This window comes from Diadema antillarum, unplaced genomic scaffold, assembly GCF_040938485.1.
Source record: "Diadema antillarum isolate AM-2024a unplaced genomic scaffold, OU_Dant_1.0 scf00000029, whole genome shotgun sequence".
NCBI classification, from domain to species: domain Eukaryota; kingdom Metazoa; phylum Echinodermata; class Echinoidea; order Diadematoida; family Diadematidae; genus Diadema; species Diadema antillarum.
Genome location: NW_027270918.1, coordinates 1,682,706 through 1,705,134, shown reverse-complemented (window position 1 = coordinate 1,705,134; position 22,429 = coordinate 1,682,706). Strand labels below are relative to the sequence as shown.

The following is a 22,429-nucleotide window of genomic DNA, read 5'->3' as shown; positions in this document are numbered from 1 at the left end:
AATAAAACACCACAGCAGCCACAGCACTCCTTGAATCTGTCTGCTCTATGCCGCAAAAACTTTGTGGTGCTGATGTTCGCAGATGATGTCAATGACCTACACCAGTAATTCATGAACAAATAGGCATGACACGGTTTGGAAAGATGATTACAAGCAATGCTTCCATAAAAATTCATGTCAGAATTGAAACCTCTTCCACGCCCTGGGGGCACTAATCAATCAGGCTAGGCCACAACAATCACACCAACTTGAAGTTGTTTAAAAAAAAGGGGGGAACACATCAAAATAAATAATGCAAAACGTGCAAATGAGCTGTCCAGCAAAGAAGACAATGCGTGGTACCAAGCAGTCAAGACTACGCATGAACGACTAATGACTTGGGCAGATGAATCAAAAATGTCCCCCAGCATTACTTGTCTCCATTCTCCCAGCTTCCTGCATGGATTTCATCGTTAGCGATGAGTGAGGAAGGAGAAAAGGGTGTTTGATGCTCCATCATGGGTAGCTTCCCTCTTCCTATTGTCCTTTCATAGAGTCTGGGAGTTCGTCCATCATACACTGACTGCATGGAATCAGAGGCCAATGCCTTCTTCCTATGTTTTGTATTGTTCTGGCATGAAAGTTCATCCACTGTTCTCATAATTATCAAATGAATATGATCCCTCTGATTGGGTTACTTGTACTGAATAGAACTAATTCATGAATTATTCACATCTACGGCAAGAGTTTCATCAACTCGTCAACAAATGTTTGTAGTTAGTCACTCTCTATGACATTAGAAAATTCAAAAATTCCGCTGTGAAAATGATTCATTTTGTTTCAGAGCCTGAAGAAAAAAATTCAGTACCAAAAAAAAAAAAAAATTGCCAGGAAAAGGAATTGCTCAAACTCTTCTTTCTCGCTAACTTCTCGCCCCTGGGTTGTGATCATATATCAAATTTCCCTATTATCAAGAGCTATAGATATTTGGCACAGAAATGGAAGTGCAAAAAGGAAGTTAACAATTGCATGCATATGTGTGTGTATACATACACAGACACAGAGAGACAGACAGACAGACAGACAGATACAGTCAGACACTCACACAAAAATATATCAATCTCTCGTCATTTACTGTTTGCAACAAACATACCAGTACCTTTGATTTCTTTTTCCTCATTCTGTGAATGCGCGAGGCATTCTGGATGGTGCCCAGCGTCTCGGCGTAGTTGTTGATGGCGGCCGAGGCATGAGCAATCATAACGGTCCTGCAGGAGAGACTGCCCATGGCTTCGCGGAGAAGTCTGGTCAGCATGCTGTCCCTGCATCGCCACACACAAACACCGTACAAAAAGACTGTCAAACACGCTGGTTGAACATTTTCACAATACATACATTTCCATGTTTACGCAAAGAACAACTTTCCATCGAACAAAATGTCTTCCCATTCAAACTATCTCCTATAAGAGATATGCATTGATTAAACTCAAACAGAACTCTCTTGGAATCAATGAAAGTGTGTCAGTACAATTAATATGTAATATTTTTCTGTTGGTGACAACTTAACAAATCACACCAATTCATAGAGTTCCAAACTGTGGGAACAGATACTATGTAAGACATATCACAACTATCCCCTTCCAATTTAAGTGTAACATCTATGCATGTATATTCATAGGTAGACACACAGGTATGTACATGTATTCACTTCATAATAAAGATAAACATCTATCGGTAATAAAACCCATCAATCTACAGATAGACAGAAGACAACATGGTTAGAATCACAGCAAATAGATAGAAAGAGAGAGAGAGAAAAACAAAAAGTGTCTCGTGGTGCCACATTATATGAGCACAATGCATTGTAAGTTGAATCACTATAAAATTGTGTGTTCTCATGAGACGTAGAACAGCTCTCCAAATGGTCAACCTTTCTCCAGTTGCATAACACACGGCATGTCACTGAGGAAAAACATGGCAATCATCTTCGTGCAAAGCCAGTTAAAGATTCTATCACAATTTCTTGTGCTTCTCAGTAAATATTACACACAAGTGGGCGGAACATTCCTGTATCATACGTATACAATGTATTTAGATACTGTACTAAACTGGTAACTAGATTTATATATGTTTAGTAATCATTTGGTGCTTTATTATTGATTGAAACTGTTGAAACATGAGAAATCCCCCCACACATTAACAAGGTGTGATCTGAAGATATAAACATTGAATTCTCATCTTAAGTATGGGTGAAATTTCAAGATATGAAAGTATTAATTTGCCACACCTTCCTTGGATTCTGCACGGCATCACTGGCCTACCACATGGGAAAGTTTAGTAATCTTGAAATGTAAGGTGGTGTCCATGAACTGAGCTAATATCAAAGCGCATTTGTTTAAGAGGTTCACCGGCCATTCTCTGACAACGGGAAGAACCTTTGACAAGCCTCACAGCGGTGCCAAAGAGCCGAGGGTGATCAACTCGAGGGACAATTATTTTCTGATATCACACTGTTGCCAAACACTGCCTGGTGTGCTGATGAATATTGAGTGGTTATGTCGGAAGTTTGCTAAATTCTTGTGACAGATAAGAAATTCAGCTACATTTAACAAGAAATCATTTCTCAGAAGTCAAAGCTGCCCTTTACCAGGCATTCGGCAGACATCAATTATTTGACAGTTAAACCTTGCACGCATGGCAAGGCGGTTGAAGACCGCCTCACTTAACATGCAATCACACAGAGGGGCGCCCTCGCTGGGACGGGAGCTAAACAGTTTTTTATGGATCTTATTTCTGCTTGATGGTTTCTTTGTGACCATTACAAAGACATCATCTCACAGCTGAAATGCCTTTTGGTCTTATTGTACCGAGATCAAAGGGCCCGCCACGCAGGCATGGTTTTGCCATCAAACAGTGACGTTAAAATGCTTGCTTGAGCAACATCTACTTGAAGAAAATCCAGCAAAGCAATTTTCCTCTCACATTAAATGTCAGCAGTAAGTCAAGAAGCATTCCTGAATTTCCGTTTCCACAAGTGTCTACAAGATACATGCATCTGAGCATTTACGACTGACATTATCATGGTTACAATTATCTGCAGCCATAGCATGATGCTCTCATTCTTCGACAACGCATCCAACTTGCCAGACATCAGAGAGCATGCAATTCAAAGGGGGAAAATCGATCTACCATCATCAGTTTGAGAACACGGACGGTCACACGTTCAACCTCACAATTGGGGATCAAGTTATTGGAGGATGCTCTTTAGTCCCGTGGGGAGATTTCTGCATGGGAATTGGATTTGCTGAGCTTTAAGCACCTGGGATAAACATCCCATCAATGGTTAAGTCTGGGAAAAGATTTACTGAAAAGTAGGGCAAAAGACATAATCGCATTAAGAGCATCTAGTGGCCACTGTAGAGGCCTGAGGTATGGATTAACATTTCCACGGTGTCAAATATAATATAATTTTCATTTTTCTGGTTTTCAAACATGAATTAAAAAAAATGGTATATGAAACAAATGGTTTGTGCTTTGATTAGGTGAATATCTTAAGGGGTTGTGGAAAAATGATTTGCACATACACACAATGAAAACAAAATGACCCTTTTGTGCTCATATAATTTCATATCTGGGTATATTCTTTCCTTGGGTTACTCCATATCACAGTCTAATCATTTTTCATGTTAACAACCAAACTGATATATTCCACAGGGGTGCTTTTGAAATGTGCCTCCTCCACAAAAGAGAAAAACCAAACCAACAATGACAATCCCACTAAGTATGGCACACCATTTTTTTTTGTCAATGTGACTAACAAGAAGTGTCTATAAAATGACGAATTTGGCCTCAGGCAGAGATTGTCAACAGAGAAAAATTGCTGGATATCTAATGCCACCTCTGCTGAAAACTTGTACAAATATAAACTTCAGAAGCTGATGGTATAAAAAGTAACCATTTAACACCAGACTTCTTTGACATGTGTTTCAGAGTTGCAAAATACATGAAAGACAAATGCTTTAAATCCCTTTAAAAAAATAAAAAAACTGAAATATGAAACTCTCTCCCGTGATGATTAGATATATAAAATGGAAAATGAAGTTAGACGTTTAATTTGCTGTATAAACTCTAGCTCTTTTTCGTTTGTCATGAATAAGTTGCTTTAAAAGGTACTAGTCTACGCATCTCCTGGTTTATATACCATCATATCTAACCATCACATATGGAGGTGTGCATCCAAATTATCGAGGACCGGAAGAAGTGCGACGCCCACCTGTTTGGGATGTGCTTCTGTCCGTTGAGAACCGCCAGGATGACATTGCCGAGGGCAGAGAAGGAGAGAGCCGAGCCGTTTGCTGCCTTGCCACCGCTCCGGTCCCCACTCCCCAGGTCAATGAGATGGAGACGGCTGCGACCTCCGATGACCCCGCCCTTTCCTGACTTGTCGATGCGGTACTGGTAGACGTGGAGGGTGAAGAGCATGTGGGAGTACTTGCCATCATGGGCTTCCTCTGTTGGAGCGGAGAGAAGGGGAGGGGATTCAGTGAGGGTTGTATAATGTATATATTTTTTTTGGAAGACATAGCAGCTGCTACAATCTGATTCTCCTGGCTGTAAATCAGGTTGATAATGCTTCTAAAATGCCATGATGCTGTTCTATTCCTCTATCTTGTTTGATTTCTCTTTCTCATGATCACATTCAACATATCACATTACTGTATACGCCATATATTTCGCGAGTCTAAATTTTCGCGAATCAGGAATTCCCGATGATTTCGCGAGTGGTTAAATTCGCGATCGTGGAGTCCTTTACTGAAAGGAGAGGTGTACACGCGTACGTCACATTCACATTGGGATCAGATTCAATATTTTCGTGTGTCTTTAATTTCGCTAATAGCACCTGACTCACGAAATTCGCGAAAATAAAAACCTCGCGAAATATTCGGCGTATACAGTATAATATCACTGACGGTACATCATATGAACCTTGGCAGTTCTCTCATTATGCATTTCTGGGGTAGGCTTGTAAGGCATCTGATAAGGGTGTAAGGTTCAACTCTGTCGCCCAACTACCATTTAATAGTATGATAGATTGTGAGATGGATGAATGGAATGGAAAGGAGCATTATAAGTCGACAATCCCTGACTGATATGAACCAATGACAAGCACACAAACCTTTTGGTCCCTTGTTCATGCGAGCAGCAATGGCTGCATCCAAGTAGAAGGCTGCCTTCTCCGCCGTGGGGGCCCGGAGCTCGTTCTGGTTGAGGAGTTGCACCCCACAGATGGGGTCCTCCTGTAAGTACAGGGCGGGGGAGGTGCCACACCCATTGTTGCTTCCTGGAGGGCAAGAGATGAAGCACTAATCATGTAATATTCATTGATGTGGTAGAAACAGAGTTCATTTCTACTTCCAAACAATATTCATTATTTCATTAGTGCTACTAAATAATATTCACATCAATGGCACATACATTCACTACTTGGGGCCACACTGTTGTCAAATTCTCACATCTCATTTTCACTGAGTAATGGAGTTGATGAGACATAGAACGCATACCTATTTAAGATTGAGCTTAGAGTTGCACATCAACTTTGTCACAGAGCACAGAATTTCTCACCCTACCATTTTGAGTGATCCTACCATTCATAGAAACAACAATCAGAAACATTGCCACACAATAAATTGAAAGAGGGGAAGGAAGATTACAGAAGATAGAATAGGTATACAGAAGTATACAGTTTGTGGGTGGTGGAAAAAGTTGATGAAAGAATGTGTTTGCCGTACCGTTGGCCTGCTCGATGAGCAAATCTCTGAGGTTCTCCTGCTTGCCGTACACCTCGACGGCCGAGACGCGAACCGAGAATCGCGTGCTTGTCTTCTCTTTCTTCTCATTGATGAGCTTGAAGAGCCAAGCGATGGCACAGGGGATGATACCGATGGTGTGTACGGATTCATCCCTGCCTACCATGGTGTAGGTCTTGCCTGTCATACCAACCAAGACATGCAGAGACATATATAATGATGACTTTGCCTTTGGTCACGTGAGGGTACTCTGTTACACCTTAAGCCATTGTTTTTTTCTTGCAGTACACTGCATTCAATTGCAATCTATGCAAAGTTTTACAGAGAAATACATAGTATGATCAATTAATTTCTGTTCATAATATGTGCCCATATGGCTTTTCATCTTATACTTCATTTGTGTTCAGCTTCTTTTCATTCACTTTATTTACCATCTGATAGTGAGTGTGACTATTAAGTTGCCTGTAGAAAACACCCAATGTATTTATAAAACAAAGTTTGCAATACAAATTACAGGTTTTGTTTCAAAGCAAAAATTGCTGGCAGGCAGAAAAAAAAAGGATAAAGAAAAAGACCATTGAAATGTTTGAATTGAAATTGTAGCATGTGAAACATTTTGTAATCATTTGTTTTCTGCCTGCAAATAGCAGTTACTGCTCACTACATTACCTAATGAGTCAGCAATAGAATTGATTCATCTTCTTACAAAAGTACTCCATGTACATTTCAAAATCTATAAATATGCATATTTTTATGTAGACATTGCCTATACACTTGACCAAAAGTAGAGATAACACACATTTGCTGGTAGGAGCTACCAGTATCCTACAGTTCAGGATGGATCAAAACAACTATAGAGACATCCACAAAGAAGAGATCCAAATCAAGTTAGAGACATCCACAAAGAAGAGAACCATTTTGTGTTGCAATTCAAACAGTTCATTCTGAAAGAAAGCATCATCAATGACTAAATACATGATTAAATAAATATAGCCGGAGAGGGATTTGTAAACCAACTCAATTGTATCCCTGGAGTACCCCCTGTGGTGCTACATGTTCCAGTCCTATTGAGTCGGGCGTCTTTGTTTCGCATGACTGGGTCCAGACGTCCAACCGCCAAATGTGGTTAAACAAATAAAATGCCTACCAAACTAATCAATATGGCAATGCATGATGTCACGCCTGGATAGCTAAATTCAGGATATCATTAGTCACCTGTGTGACCACTGGACAGTTCCCTGTCGGGTAGATCTCCAGAAACGTTTAGCCCCCAACATAGCACAATTCTCCCAATAATACTCTTGATAAGTTTCAGTCAATATCTGAGATCCCTGACACTATCCCTATGTTTTGTTTTTGATATTCAAAGAGGGAAGGGTATTCATAGTTTTGGTTAGAATGCATTCCTCCTTAACTCCTCCTTCACTTGTGGAAAGCAATTAAAAATGGCAAGGTTCACATGGCACAATATATATTTTTTTTATACCAAGGGCAAACACTGAAAGTATCATACTTAGTCAGAAGAAAGGGAATTTTTATTGCAGTGAAAATCTTACTGGGTAAACAATCATTCACTTACATAATCACTGTCATTCTGTTGAAGACTTCAATTCATAAAGTCCTATGGAGGATAATATGAAAACTTAGTCCACCATAAAATGGAAATTTCTGAGACTGATCTTACATATTCATCGCATAGTTTGTTCTCAGTTCTTGAAATTGCAAAGGAGATTTCATGCTAGGAAAAGCCAATCCTAGATGACAGACTGCAGTCTGCGGGGGTCGTTACACTCTGTTTCTACAAATTCTTGTGACCTCCCCGACCATTGCTTGATGCACCAGCAGGGTGCATCAAGCCTTAGCGGTGGATTTCAACGCTGGAATTTCCTGAATCGATACAGGATTAGCCGATCCGCTCTACGTGGCCGATCAGCTATAGCGTAAGCAGTCGTGCACCGCTTCTCAAAGGGCGCCGATTAGCCGAATTGAGAGAGAGAGAAAAAAAAAAGAACTAAACACAAAAAATAGAATGCAACCATCACACTGGAAACAACAATCCTTGACTTTTTTTCCCCTTTCAAAGACAGTAGAATTGAAGAGAACTCAAGGGATGCACAAAGAGAGGGAGAGAAGGGGATTTTGTCTGTGTGCGCATGGCGTGAATTGTTCTTACCCAAATGTGCATGACCGTAGCAAAAGAGGCACCCATCTGCACCGTTGACAACTGCCTGCACGGTGTCGGCCACACTACCAGCACAAACCTCGGCCTGCATCCGTCAGAGAAAAGACAGAAAAGAGAGCGAGATGAAGTTAAGTCAACAAAAATTAGACTCTGCATTGGAAAATAGTCTGTAGATTGGACAGGGAAGAATGAAAGCATTTAATTACACTGTGATGCGTTTATTTAACACTTCGCCACTGTTTCTAGTCACATGTGACAAAGAGTCAGTGTACTCGGAGCGGAAGTACCTCACAATATCCCCCCACACACCGCTCGAGCTCCTCCCCGCTTGGGTGCATCCCCTTAAAAGCTTGTGACAATTCCTACATCATGCACGGCTACCACCTTTCCAACTGGATTCAAAACACACAAGTTTGCAGCAGAGACGAATTGTTTCGCAATAGCTTTATTCGAGCATCCACAGCTGCACATGATGGAACTGCTCACCGCAAGGTTACTTAAGGCAGCATGACGGAATTGGCAGTTTTGGCACGTACTGCAAACTGGGTTTCTGGGTTGATTGTAATTTGGCTGTTTGCAAAATGTAAGCAAACCTATGACGAGTGTCAGAGCGAAAGAAACTTATGGCGACACATCTGGCAACTTTCAAAGGACACCTTAGTTTAGGTTACAAAATCATTGCTGCAATTTGATACCAAGTTGATTCCGTCTGTGTTCGGATAGCTTGGAAAATGATGCTAGAACAAAATGCTGCAAACAACTGGTCATTTGTGAGTGGTATATTTGATGCATCAAACAATAGGGATTAGGCCGGCATTAATCGTAAACATGCATGCCTGTCATACATACCAAAATGGAGAATGATGTAAATAGACTCTACAATTTACATTTTTGCATCTGAACATTTTTGCTGAAGACTTTGGGTGCAAGAACAAGTAAAGTCACACATGCAGTTGAATTCTATTACATTGTATATCACTAAACTAATGTTTTAACAATTGAGTATATACATGTATATATCATAAGGCAAACATGAATTAATAAATTTTTTTTGACTCAATTCCTGAAGGAAAAGTCAAGGGAAACCCCCAAGACAGCCTAATGGTAGTACTACTTTACACCATCTTCTGCTATTAAGGTGCCTCAATATCATATCAATCATCCTCTTTATGAAATATGAATGTCATACATTACAATCTGAATTCAAATATATTTATGATGCACATGAACACTCCATAAAGAGTACTCAAACACATGAGCTCAAAGACAGTTCACAATATCTTATTCCTATCCTTACAAAGCATTCTCTCTCTTTTTTCTTTGCCATTAGGGTACACTTCGCAAAAATTGCATTTTAGAATACAGCAAGTATATAAAATGAAGTGCCCGGAGTCAAATGTGGCTTGTCTAGCATTCTTTTGAAGGTATGAGGAACTGAATGAAACCCCTTAGCGATTACAGAACCAAGGAAACCCTCTGCATTTAGAAACTGAGGAAGCTCTTGGCATTGGCCCTTGGCAACTGTGGCAACCCACAAGGGTTACTTATCACCCTCAAAGGATGTCACTCCATTCTCCAAGGCCACATGCATACTCTATACCTGGGGGCTATGTTTACCTTTATTTTGAGCTGGACAACAAAACTTGCACATAAGTTTTCTGAAATTCCCCCTATTTTACGGTATTTCCTCATGTGGCCATGATACACTGTTTGTTGCTGCTCTGCTAGACTTGTCAAGCAACCACAGAGGGTTGTTAAGCAAATTAACCAATGAGAAAAAGGGACAAAAATCGATTGTCACACATCCAACACTTTCATGACTCGCTGACCACGCTAATGAAATCCTTTATTCGTAACTCATGTGGAAACAATGCGGAATTGTTAATGACTTTTGACCGCTATTGTCTCTCCGGAGTGGCTCTTAATTTGAGCTTTGCCTCGGCTGTTGGAACAGCATGGGAGCCGTAGACAATAGGGAGCATTCCTTGACCACCGGAGCGCTGCAGCGAGGTACTGGAGGCTCCCCCGAATTGTCTTCCCATAACCTTGAGGACAATAATAGCCGAGAAACCAGACAGCTAGGAATTTTGGTGTCTGGTGTGTCGTTTATAAATCATGATCCTTTCACCACGATGTCAACCCATCATGGCCAAACATGTAAAAGCACAACAGTCTACAAACTATGATCTGCATACAGGGATAATTGTCCCAATAGCAAAATACACATTGATAATAACAGTGGTAGCAGAATTTGAAATCATTTCCTCACACATCTTGTACAGATTGTACATGGGAAGAATGTATCATCAAACGATATCTGCATCAATCATTGTTTGTACAGTCAATGTGTATGTATGCTACTAGTATCTGATATATATATCAAATCAGCGTTTTTTACCTATTGAGTTTACAATTATGGGTGAGTAATATTTCAAATAATCTTTGGTGAAATAAGCATACCTAGACAAGCATATTTAAAGACGCCAATTTCCGGTTTCAATTGTGACACATGATGACTGAATTTGGGCATGTCAAATAATCTCTTGAGGATTGGGGATGGGGCAGGTCTTAATCGGAAAACAATGGGATATCGTTGGCGGGAAAAGGCAGAGATTATGCCTGACTGAACAAGAATGTATGGCGAATGTGTAGGGAAGCAGATCGATGGGACCACAATGAGTTATCGCACAGGCAGCTGCATATTACCTTGATTCTGCGGTCATGTGGTACTTAATACTCATATTTTACACCCACTTGAACCATTTGTTAGACTTTTTGATGGACATTTGTGGGAACAACTTATATGATAACTTCCCTTTGTTCTTGTTTTTTTATTTCTAAAGCAGGTCACACAAAGATCTTGATGAGTTACCTATAACATATTGACGCTGGCTTGTCAGAGTATTGCGGTCAATGATTGCATCATTTATTACCGGTACCCTGATATGACTCACAGGAAGAATATAATACATCTTCCCATCTTTGTTTGAGGGCCAATACGTAGGGGTTTTCCGTTCAAGCCCGGAAATGTCTGTGAACAAACTTTTGATGCACGAAGACCTCTTATAGTACACACTCTGAAATAAGCAATGAGGAGCAGATGACTAAGCCAAGGGTTCATTTCTTAACCCACAGCTCCAAACTGTGCATCCTCATTTGATTTGCAATCAATTTTTTCTTTTTTTAATGCAAGACTACCTTACCTGGGAGGCATCGTGCGGGAAGACCGCATCGAAGGCAAACATCTTTGGTGCTGCCACGCCCGCTCTCCGCCCTGCTGTGGACACGTGACCCGTCAGGAAGGAGGGGTCAAAGAGGGTGACTTGCTTCTTCTTGGTATCCACGGTAACAAAAGTGGCTGTGTCATTGGGGTTGGTCGAGGGAACCACACGAAGCATAACTTTGACCTGTTGGCATGGAAATGAGAGGTGAAGCAGAGTATCAGTGGAGATATTGAAGTAAATGAAGATTTATTTTGACATTTCATTTGTTGTTCCAATGGGAGATCTGGTACTCTTCATCAGAGGATCAGAAATCTAAGTGTTGTAATCACATCTACTTCAATCGAGTGCATAGATTAAAAAGAAATCCCAGTATCTTTGCAGCTTAGAAGCTTAATGTTTCATTATAATAACTTCACTTCTGTCAGGAACGAAGAATATATTTTTCATATTTCTTGCAAATGTCACCTTCAAATATGTGACTTCTATGATTAGAAATTTCAAATGTTTTTGCAAGCTATGAACAAGTGGAGCAGCTTGTGTGACATGTATTCTTTTCACTTCACTAAACGCCTTCATTGTGACTCAGGAAATATGTTCTCAGGTTTCAAACGACAGAATATGAAATCTTTTAGAGAACGGCACAGCACGCTAAAAATTCTGTACTGGTACATCAAGGAAGTATAGACTCAGCAAGCTATAAAAAAAAAATGAAGGCAGAAAAATGAGGGAACTCATGGAATGTGACATGAATCAATCAAATTGAGTCAATTCCCTAAAATGCCGCATTGTACAAACCCTAATCCTGCAATATAGAGGACAATGCACAGTTTAACTGGGAATGACAGTACCCATTAATTCACTCCCTATTATTCCTTTCATCTCGTAAAAAGGCATCAATTTTTGTCGGGGACCCCCTGGCTGCAGTCTTAAAGATGAATTGGTAAATATGCGGGAGCTTGGTTCTTGCTTCCATTTACAGCATGGCTTTGAACTGATGGTATCTGTGAAGTTGTCACCACACTGACTGTGGTTGCCCATTCTGCCAGTAGCAGGAAAGAGATTGGACAGACATAGAAGTTTGTAGCCACCCAGTGGCTTTGATGTGACAGCCAACATATGTGAGGACCACATATTTATCGAGCATCCAACTCCCTAACATGCACACACATGCACCCCTTGAAAAAGAAGAGCCTATTGTGTCACTGCTACAAGCCCATTCTGCCGGCTCCATCCGCATGAATGGGAATAATTTTCCAGCGGTCTTTGAACTGCCCCGTCAGCTCCACTTTGTAAATAATGGAACGTGCCACAACTAATGCAAGAAAATGAACTCGATTTTAATTCCTGATACAATTCATCAAAAAAGAGACGCGCGACATCATGTCTCAAAGGACTCACACACACACACATTAAAAAAAAAACGGACTGGTCTACATAGCCCCTCTGTCTATCCCTGCTCTTGGTGAACAATATGGGGTACAATTGGGTCGACAAAGAATCATTCATTTCTCATTTTTCTCCTGCAAACTATACCTCTCACTTTGGGCTCAGCCATCCACGTCCTTAGAAACCTCCCCGAATTCACAAAGCATCGCCACCAAAAAGAAGAAGGGATGGAAAAAAAAATATCCCCACCTCATTTCTCATGCACTCTTCCATGTGGAGAAGCAAAGTCTGGTTTCTTTTGTACCAAGTTTTCTCTCTGGTTCATTGCAGTGGGGTTGTGACAAAGACTGGCCCATAAATCATCACTTTGACAAGATCAAAGCAGGTCTGCCGCCCAACAATTTTCATATATGATCCCTCTCCAATCAGAGAAAATATTCACATTTGGTCGTTACTTGAACCCCAGCCACTGCCAAATTAGCCCTAGCAGTAATTCCGCTGGAAAATCCTTCGCAGCCGCAAGGTCATCATTCGCAACAAATCTAATGATGGGCTGGCTTCTGTCAGACCAGGGAGGTGGTCTCTTCCCACCTCCCTGGTCAGACATCGCAATGCAATGAGACTGATTGACTAAAAGCAACATATTCTCCATCAAACTATATGGTTCTGCAAAGATCATCATTATCATCGAGACTATAAGAAGATTCTTATCTCAGCACACATGAAGTTTCTTAAAGGACAAGTTCACCTTCATAAACATAAGGATTGAGACAAGAGACCCGCGGGTCTAGCGCTCACCTGAGTATCGCAAGTTCACCTTTCACGCAGTCACTAATCTTATTCACAGCTCTACCAAAATTTGACCAGGCATTCTCAAGTAGAAGATGAAAATGTACAATAAGGGCCCAATTTTTTTAAGATTCCTTAATTTGGGGGGATTGGGGCCCCCGGGGCCTTCTGGGTGGGGCATGGTGCCCATTTTGATAAATTGAGATCCTGACCCCCTAGGGATGCTACCTGCCAAGTTTGACAAAAATCCATCATGAGGTTTTCAGGAGGAAGATGAAAATGTACAATTCAGGCCCTCATTTGGACCCTTCCAACCACCCCCCCCCCCTACCCAAGAGGGGCACCCCTGGATCTCCTATGAACAAACTTGAAACTACAGTCATTAATGCACTCACTCATAGTATTATCTCAGCTCTATAACTTCTGATTCTAGAGAAGATTTATAAAGATTCCTTCATTTGGGGGGTTTGGGACCCCTGGGGGCCCCCTGGGTGGGGCATGGTGCCCATTTTAACAAATTGAGATCCTAACCCCCTAGGGATGCTACCTGCCAAGTTTGGTGAAAATGGGTCATGGGGTTCTCAAGAAGAAGATAAAAATGTACAATTTAGGCCCCATAAGGACCCCTCCTCACCCCCTCCCCTGGGTCCCAAGGGGGGCACCCCTGATTCTGCCATGAACAAACTTGAAACTACAGTCATCAATGTACTAACTCATAGTATTAACTTAGCTCTATCACTTCTGGTTCTAGAGAAGAAGATTTTTGCAGATTCCTTAATTTTGGGGGGTTTGGGCCCCCTGGGGGCCCCCTGGGTGGGGCATGGTGCCCATTTTAACAAATTGAGTTCCTAACCCCCTAGGGATGCTACCTGCCAAGTTTGGTGAAAATGGGTCATGGGGTTCTCAAGAAGAAGATGAAAATGTACAATTTAGGCCCCATTAGAACCCCTCCCCACCCCCCTCCCCTGGGTCCCAAGGGGGGCACCCCTGATTCTGCCATGAACAAACTTGAAACTACAGTCATCAATGTACTAACTCATAGTATTAACTTAGCTCTATCACTTCTGGTTCTAGAGAAGAAGATTTTTACAGATTCCTTAATTTTGGGGGGTTTGGGCCCCCCTGGGGGCCCCCTGGGTGGGGCATGGTGCCCATTTTAACAAATTGAGTTCCTAACCCCCTAGGGATGCTACCTGCCAAGTTTGATGAAAATCGGTCTTGGGGTTTTCAAGAAGAAGATGAAAATGTAAAAAGTTTACGCACGACGCACGACGGACGACGGACGACGGACGACGGACGACGCACGACGGACGCCGGACGAAGGGCGATCGCAATAGCTCACTTGAGCCTTTGGCTCAGGTGAGCTAAAAATGCAACAATATTAGTAGAACACATCAGTGAAAGTTTGAGGAAAATTGGACAATCGATGCAATAGTTATGAATTTTTTTAATTTTTGTGTTGGAACCGCTGGGTGAGGAGACTACGACAGCTTGTGAGTCATTATGCGTACAACAGTATAAAGAAAATGTAAAAGAAAATTCAACATATTTTCACTTTTTTCGCATAATAAAAGAGCATTTGACTTGCCTCTTTCTAAAGGCAGGGGGAATAACATTACCCATAACATTTGTCGGTAACGAGTCAGGGGAATGTGTACTTTTTTCAAAAGATGGAATTTTGTGAAATTCTCTTTATATTTTCCTTTATTGTTGTACGCATGTGACATCTAAGTTATTCATACACTGCAGTAGTCTTCTCATCCAGCGGGTATTGCACAAAAACTTCAAAAATTCATAACTTTTGAACCGATTGTCTGATTTTCCTCAAACTTTCAATGATGTGTTCTACTAATGTTGCTACATTCTCTCAATCCTTATGTTTATAAAGGTGAACTTGTCCTTTAATGTTCTCTTGATAGACTGGGTGAAATTATATCATGTTGCTTGTGCCAGTGTGGCAAATATGGATCGTGATAGAAGATTTCAGTTGCAACATTTGCATCAAATATACTCAACATCCTTACATCTCTGCTGAATATCACTGTAATTATCTCCTCAAGGACAATGTGATGAAAATGCCATAAACTTTGATGGCATCTCTCTCCATTATCAACTCTTGAGATAAAGAGGAACTTTCCAAAACATTTTCTCACTGGCAGGGTTCTTAACCCGTTGAGGACGAGTCCCAAGTATACTCGGGCAAGCGTCTATGGGAACTGCGTGTTGTAGCAAAATAGAACCGTCTTCAACGGGTTAAAGTTCTTGCATCAAAATATTTAAGGGGAATTCCAAAGAGCTATCTGGAAAGGCATGTGCATTGCATTTATTTCCACATGTCATAATCTTTCCAAAACCAAGGTTTCCTCTTTTCTAGTTCCCTTAACAGTTCTTTATTTGGGTGGAGTTTCTTGCAGACTCTGGTAGACCTGGCAGCTCGTGTATTTACTTCAGATGTAAGAATGGTTTTTATCCTGTCATGTAGGGCATACACTAATCACACTCCTTATAATTCTAAGAAACTGGAGTTGATTTGGCCGAGTTCCATGTCACCGGGAAAAAAAAAAACACTATATGAGACGAAGCATGATAGAATGGACAGTTTTCACATTGTCTGGACGCTATCCGGCACCCAGCTTTCTGTTTCATATGGTCACGTTGCAGACATTATGGCCGAGAAAGGTCGGACCTTTTGTATGGAGATTGGTCCCTTTTTGTTGACTTCAGGCCGATACTCCTTTTGGCCGCCACACGAGTTTCAGAGCATTATCTGGGTGAGGGCAAATAGCAGGCTGCATCGTAAACAGAGGGGCAGAAGTGATGGTATTTCTTCCTACATGTCTTTTGAATGTGAGCAAGACTCTTTATTGATGAATAGATCTAAGGATGCAACACTTGTTAAAACCTTGTGAGGCGGATAGAATTTTATAGTGGAACAGATCAACCAGCATACCAAAAGGCACAGCTCCAAATGAAAACAAAAATAAAACAGCCCCGACATACAATGCCAAATGGAACAAATCTGGTTAATGCTAAACATATCACTTCATTAGGACCTTCCCTCAAAAAACATGGTGTATATAAAAAAGAAAATACATAGTGAGGTCTATGTACAACAAAATATTGTTCAAATCTTGGGAATTAGCATAACCCTCTGAACAAGAACCATAGCATATAATTTTGGTATATCTAACATCTATCAAGTTCTATGTCCTCTTACTTTTGTCATGACTACTTTCCGACAATTTGAAAAAACGGGAGAAAAAATTTGGGTGAAAAGTTGAGTTTTTAAGATTTTTGCAGTGATATGAAGAAATTATACCCCCTTCAATGACTAACATGTGTAAAATTGAATTAAGGTCCATGGAAATCCGGTTCCAAGAGATGTTTACCACTGGGGGATGGTGTGTTTCACTGGTGGTATGAGATGCCGGGGACAAGATATTTTAATACGGATAAACACAACATGCGTTACATCAAGTTCAAGGAAAGGATAACAAAAAACAATGATTGGTGGAGACACGCTGCATGTCGCTTCCAGTCCCGTTTCCCTCTTCTGAATCGGTGCGATGGGCTACCGGCGATATCAAGGGTGACATCAATCGTTCTCAAGGAGAGATGTGCCGTTCGTCGCCGGTGAAGGCGTGAATCACAGCAACGCTTCGTCTCAACACACCCGCAAGCACTCTTCTCGGCTTAAGAACGGATAAGACACAACTTATGGGTGTACCACTCTCCCTCTCTCTCCCCGACTGGTCTGCGATATATGAGTCATATCACTCAATCGTTGGGGGTAACCCTTGCGAGCCGCAAGTTGCCCGCACGGAAAGCTAGACAGATCAATGTAATTTGGTCTGAGTAACTCGGTTTTGAGAGTGTTAATGCAATTTCCACTTGTTAATCGAGTTGGATGGAATTGCCCATGAGCGTAAATGTTTATGATTCTCTCCCCGTCCACTTTTTTCCCCCTCCCTCCTTCCTTGAAGAGGGGGATTCTCTTTTTTTTTCTTCCTTTTTTTTTGGCCTGTTCATAACCTCTGGAGATGACACAAATCCAAAATCTTTGCCCTCAGGTCTCAATAAAGCGACCCTCTCACACAGTCATCAGGCATCTTTATAACCGCAGCCCCGGTGCCACAGTCAGGTAGGATGACGAGTGTTTTATCTATTGAGGCACTTTACTCCCGTCTCCCCGCTGGGTCAAGATCTTGTAGCATGGCATGCCTCCACTCAACCCCAACTCACTTGTGGCTCGAAATTTCATTCTCTCTGCCAGTTGAAGCTGACCGCAACTCATCTTCTCTTTTTTTTTCAGAGAATTTTCCACCCTCCTGGTGGTTGGTAGTGATTGGGGAGTGGGGCATTCAATTAAACACTTTGTGTTTGGTGGGCATTTGTTTTGCATGGACACACTGTTCAGAGAGATATGAAAAATATAGTAATATGGAAAGTAGAATAAGGATATGACAGCTGGTTAAATATTTTACCCAAAGCTAGAGGTAGGTCCTACAGTATATCGGTACGAAGAAAACCTAACAACAAGTAGATAAATGAGACGACAGAGACGAGATGCCCAAGATGCTACAACTGGCCACCAGCGTACAAGGGCGGGCGGGATATGAGGACCAAGTGGAGACAAAGACAGGACGTGGGGGGTGGGGATGGAGAGGGGAAAGAGGCATTAATACCAGGATGATAAAGGGGTAAAAATAGGGGAGAATACCAGTGCTGGAGTGCAGTGGAAGCTAATTGCCATCCGCACTCCAGATAATGCATGCTCCAATGCAAGAATTCTGATTCACACCTCCAGTCTTCCTGCCTGCTTCCTTTCCTCCGCGATTACCCCACTCTCCTCCCTCTCTCCCCCACCCCCCTCCCCAAGAGGAGAGAAAAGTACAGCGAACCACCCAGAAACATTTTTCATGCTCTGTTGGCCTTGGTCCCTACACCCCATTCCCCTTCCACTTACCCCAACCCCTAACACAATGTGCCATCTTAAGAGCCGCCTTGTAGGTCTACATGCTCTTTGGTGGGGGGGGGGGGGGGGGGGGACAAAAGAATTGAAATCGTTTATGACAGCAATTATTCCTGCCAATACATTACTTAATTACAGCAGTCTTATTATCATAGCACAATGCATTTTTTCCCCTTCATGGTAAACAAGACAAAGAGTTCAAGATAACAAACCCGTAAAAAACGTTTTTCCCCATCCCTCCAGATGCCCCCCCCCCCTCAATATTTTTGAGAATGAACTATTATTGCACAGTAGAGGACAATTAATAGTTCAGAAGGTGATTATCACAGAACCAGCCAAACTGACATGACTTGATGAATTGACATTTGTGAACTCAAGGGGAAATCGCTTCTTCCACAGTGAACTCTAATACTGCCAGTTTGATTGTAATGATCATATTTATTATGACATTACTGCAGCCCAGATGAACACAATCTCTTAAAATTTGGGTGTGATGATTCACAGCAAACCTGCAGAGAAAAGGGCTCAATACAGAAATATCTCTGTACATAAATAATGTAATCTTATCTATTTTTTTCATCCAAACAAGTGTTTGTTCATTTTTCTGTTGGTCTGATGACCACTTATCCTTGTTCTTTAATTCTTCCACTCCAATAGCTGACCACACATAGCGGGCCGACATCCCCGAACATTTCCTAAATTGAATCTATTCCGGTAGACTCGTGGATCAGAATGTCATGGGACAGCTAGATGGGTTTTGGAGGCATGGTGCTAGCCAAGTAAGACCGGCAGATGTTAAGCGACTTCAGTAGCGCTAATCCTGCGAATTGGATGCACCGCGCCTCAGATCCTCAAGTCCAGAGAACGCATCTGTCATGACCCGCTGGTCAATAACTGCACGGTCTCGGCACACACAGTGCCCATTTCCACGTGATCAGTGGTCTCATTACATCCACAAATTGAGGGCTCATTGAAATTAATAAACACACCAAACAAGCATCTCAAATTATGATCTTTTATGGAAAAAAAATACAATGATTATTCAACCCATTTAAACATACTATCTACCATTTTGCTAAATTTAACACATCCACTTAATGAAATTAATGCTCTTGACAAATAACATGAAACAATAAAACCAAAACAAAACAAAACCAACAAATCTCCTTTCAATTCAAAACAAGGGGATATACTCCTCGAGTGTAATAAAAGTTACTTGCAATATTTTCCCAATTCGATAGTGAGATCTCAACAGTCAACATTTGACTGTCTCATTCTACTTCTCCTTTTTTCTCATCTGCCTTTCTCTTCCTTTCTTTCTTCTCTCTATGGATGGAATTCAATTGGGCCTCTCTGCTTCTTTTTCTCTGGATGGAATTCAAATGGCCAGACAGTTTCTGCCCAGGTGCTGCTCTTCTGATCGAAAGCATCCTGATTGGCTTTTGTTGGTGGACACATGCCTCAATTGTGAATGGGTGTTGTTAATTCTCATTGCATAATGCACAGGACCTTGGACAAGCTGAGGTGACAGAAGCCCACTATCACCCCCCCCCCCCAAAAAAAAAAAAAAAAAAAAAACTGTAAGAAAATATTTTTTGTGAGAATATATACATTCCTTGCTGGCTACCTCTCTCCTTTACAGTTTAAAAAGACTTGAAAAGAACCCAATTAGTACTAGATACTTTGTTTGCTAAGGCAGGCATGCACACAAATTTGTGCAATTAGCAAGCATTTCTATGCCACCATTCAACTTGCGTACAATACGAGCGGCTCCTTTCAAGGATGATATGTTCAGAACATGTTCACGGAGTACAGCACATTTTTTTTTTTGTCTATTTGTAATGGAATGATGCATTGAAGGCCTCCTCATCTAAAAGGTTGTCTCACATTTTGTGAGTTCAGAAATAGTATTAATCAGCATCACTGGATATTTATCCCTGTTTCTTTTTACATTTACAAACTATCTTTCTGTAGGCCTATACATGAATGTCAAAAATGCAGGTGCTTCTTGATGGCTGGAACTATAAAGAAGTAAAAAAAAAAAAAAAGACGGATGACCTACAATGATAAATTACTCTTAAAAAAAACTTCACATCTGATTTGCTGAAGTACTCTGAAATGGAAGTGTTTCAGATGTGTTCCTTTTTGGAAAAGATTATGTATAGATGCTACTTTCATTGCATTAGAAATTCAGATTGAATCCTGAAGATCTTAGCAGAAACAGATCTTTGGAATGGATGACTGCATTATAGACATCTCACATGACCTTTAACAAGGTGTTATGTGATGTTGCCGAGGGCAATAACTTGGCCAAAGATGATCTGGCTATTGCGCGGGATAAGCTCACCAAAATTAGGATTATTTTTTCCACGTTACTATCATGATTAATAGAGGAAGAACAAATCTAATCCTGCAAAATCCTGCACTAGGATTTCCTAGAAGGGACTCCCCATAAGATGATCTCACCGGTCCGCACCTCCAGTGGCACTTTCTCCTTTTCTTCTTTGTTGATCACCTTTTTAAAGTCCAGCATCCTGCCTGACCAAGTGAAATTGTCATGACTCACTACCTCAACAAATTACATATAAGCCTAGAAAAAAAAATGCGCGTACAACATGAAGAGACCAATCACAGAGAGAGGACGGAATTCCAGGGCGATCTAATCATTGATTGTAAATGGCCCAGTTTAAGGCCGGAGTGAAGAAAATCATATTTCATCGCGGCGTGTCGTGACGGGGGATTTGAAAGGTGATACGGGAAGATGCGCATAAGGGGAGAGGGGGTTCACGTTGCTGTCCAGGTAGAGGGGCGGCTATCACCGGAGAAGGGCATAGTCTGGACTGCCTAAACACTATAGCGATTTAACTTTTTTCATCATGTCATCATGTGCTGCGTATCTACAATGATTGGTGTTCATCCTAGAGGTTATATTCTTTTACCACGGTCAGGATATGTTGGTCGAAATGAATTACATGTAGAAGCATCAGGAGTGACTAGATATTGTATTTTATATGTGACACAGATGAGAAAAGGAAATTCAGTCTGAAGTTGAAACTATCACTGCTTGGGGGGGAGATATGATGTGAGATGGTGCTGGGAGGAGGAGGGGGGGGGGTGAGGAATGATGAAAGCAGAAGGGTAAGGAGGAGGACAAGGAGGAGGGGAGGAGGAGGTGGATGAGGAAGAATGTGACGGCAAACAGACATCTAGTTGGAGAGATGCTATCAGCTCATTCTCTCTCGGACCGGACCTTGAGACCGGCGTGCCGTTTGAAAAACATTTTGCCAAATAACCCGCCCCGCAGAAACCGGACTCGAAACCCCGACAGTTTGTGCGCAAACAGATGCAGACAGTCATGGAGTGGCTGCTGGCTTGAGCCAACAATCGCAGAATGCACGACCGAGAAATGAATGCTCCATTCTCATGAACCTCACTTCCTGAGAGTTCAATTTCTTCCCACACCTTTTCATCCCCCATTTCAAAGACCTGCTTTCGTTTGATGTAGGAACTCCATCAAGTGCTGCAAGTTTCTTTATTCTTTGCCAAGACTGTTGGGAGAGGACGGATTGCAAATTGCTCTCTAGAAATCCAATACACATTCATTACTGCCTTCTTATTTACATTACCAGAAATTGAGACTTTAATATAGTTTAGTAAAGAATGAGTAATAGCTGACCTATATATTCCAAAACTTTATTTGGTCTGTGGTGATCATGGCATTTACTAATACATTATTTTTTTTTCTACTCACTCACAATTTTATGACATTTATTTTCCTCCCTAGTCAGATGAGACAGAAATCCTCCACGAGAACACTATAGTTTTCAACATGTAACCAAACACAATGTCTGCGGAGCATATGTTGACCATCTCCAGGCATGGAGTCTGGTACAACAAGACTAGAGATATTCAATTACTCACATTACACCAGATTTCTGATACAATTAACAAGGCTTAGAAATTTGTGAGCAATCCACTGTGGCACACATACTTCACAGGAGACATCACTTTTCATTCTTTTTTTTTCTCCTCCTCTCTATCACCCCCCCTTTTTTCTTATTTATTGCAATATTGAATTTTCAACTGTCTC

The 22,429-nt window shown here is 41.3% G+C and overlaps 1 protein-coding gene across 1 annotated transcript in view; it reads right to left on the bottom strand.

Annotated features, from left to right (window-relative positions):
* The window catches only part of LOC139738928 (uncharacterized), a 42,321-nt gene that overhangs the window by 10,790 nt on the left and 9,102 nt on the right, over window positions 1-22,429 (bottom strand). Inside the window, exons 3-8 of the mRNA XM_071649557.1 lie at window positions 11,172-11,375; window positions 7,960-8,053; window positions 5,769-5,966; window positions 5,156-5,320; window positions 4,253-4,490; window positions 1,139-1,301 (exon numbers count right to left, since the gene is read on the bottom strand). Of these exons, the coding sequence (XP_071505658.1) occupies window positions 1,139-1,301; window positions 4,253-4,490; window positions 5,156-5,320; window positions 5,769-5,966; window positions 7,960-8,053; window positions 11,172-11,375 (1,062 nt within the window). The remainder of the gene's footprint in view (window positions 1-1,138; window positions 1,302-4,252; window positions 4,491-5,155; window positions 5,321-5,768; window positions 5,967-7,959; window positions 8,054-11,171; window positions 11,376-22,429) is intronic.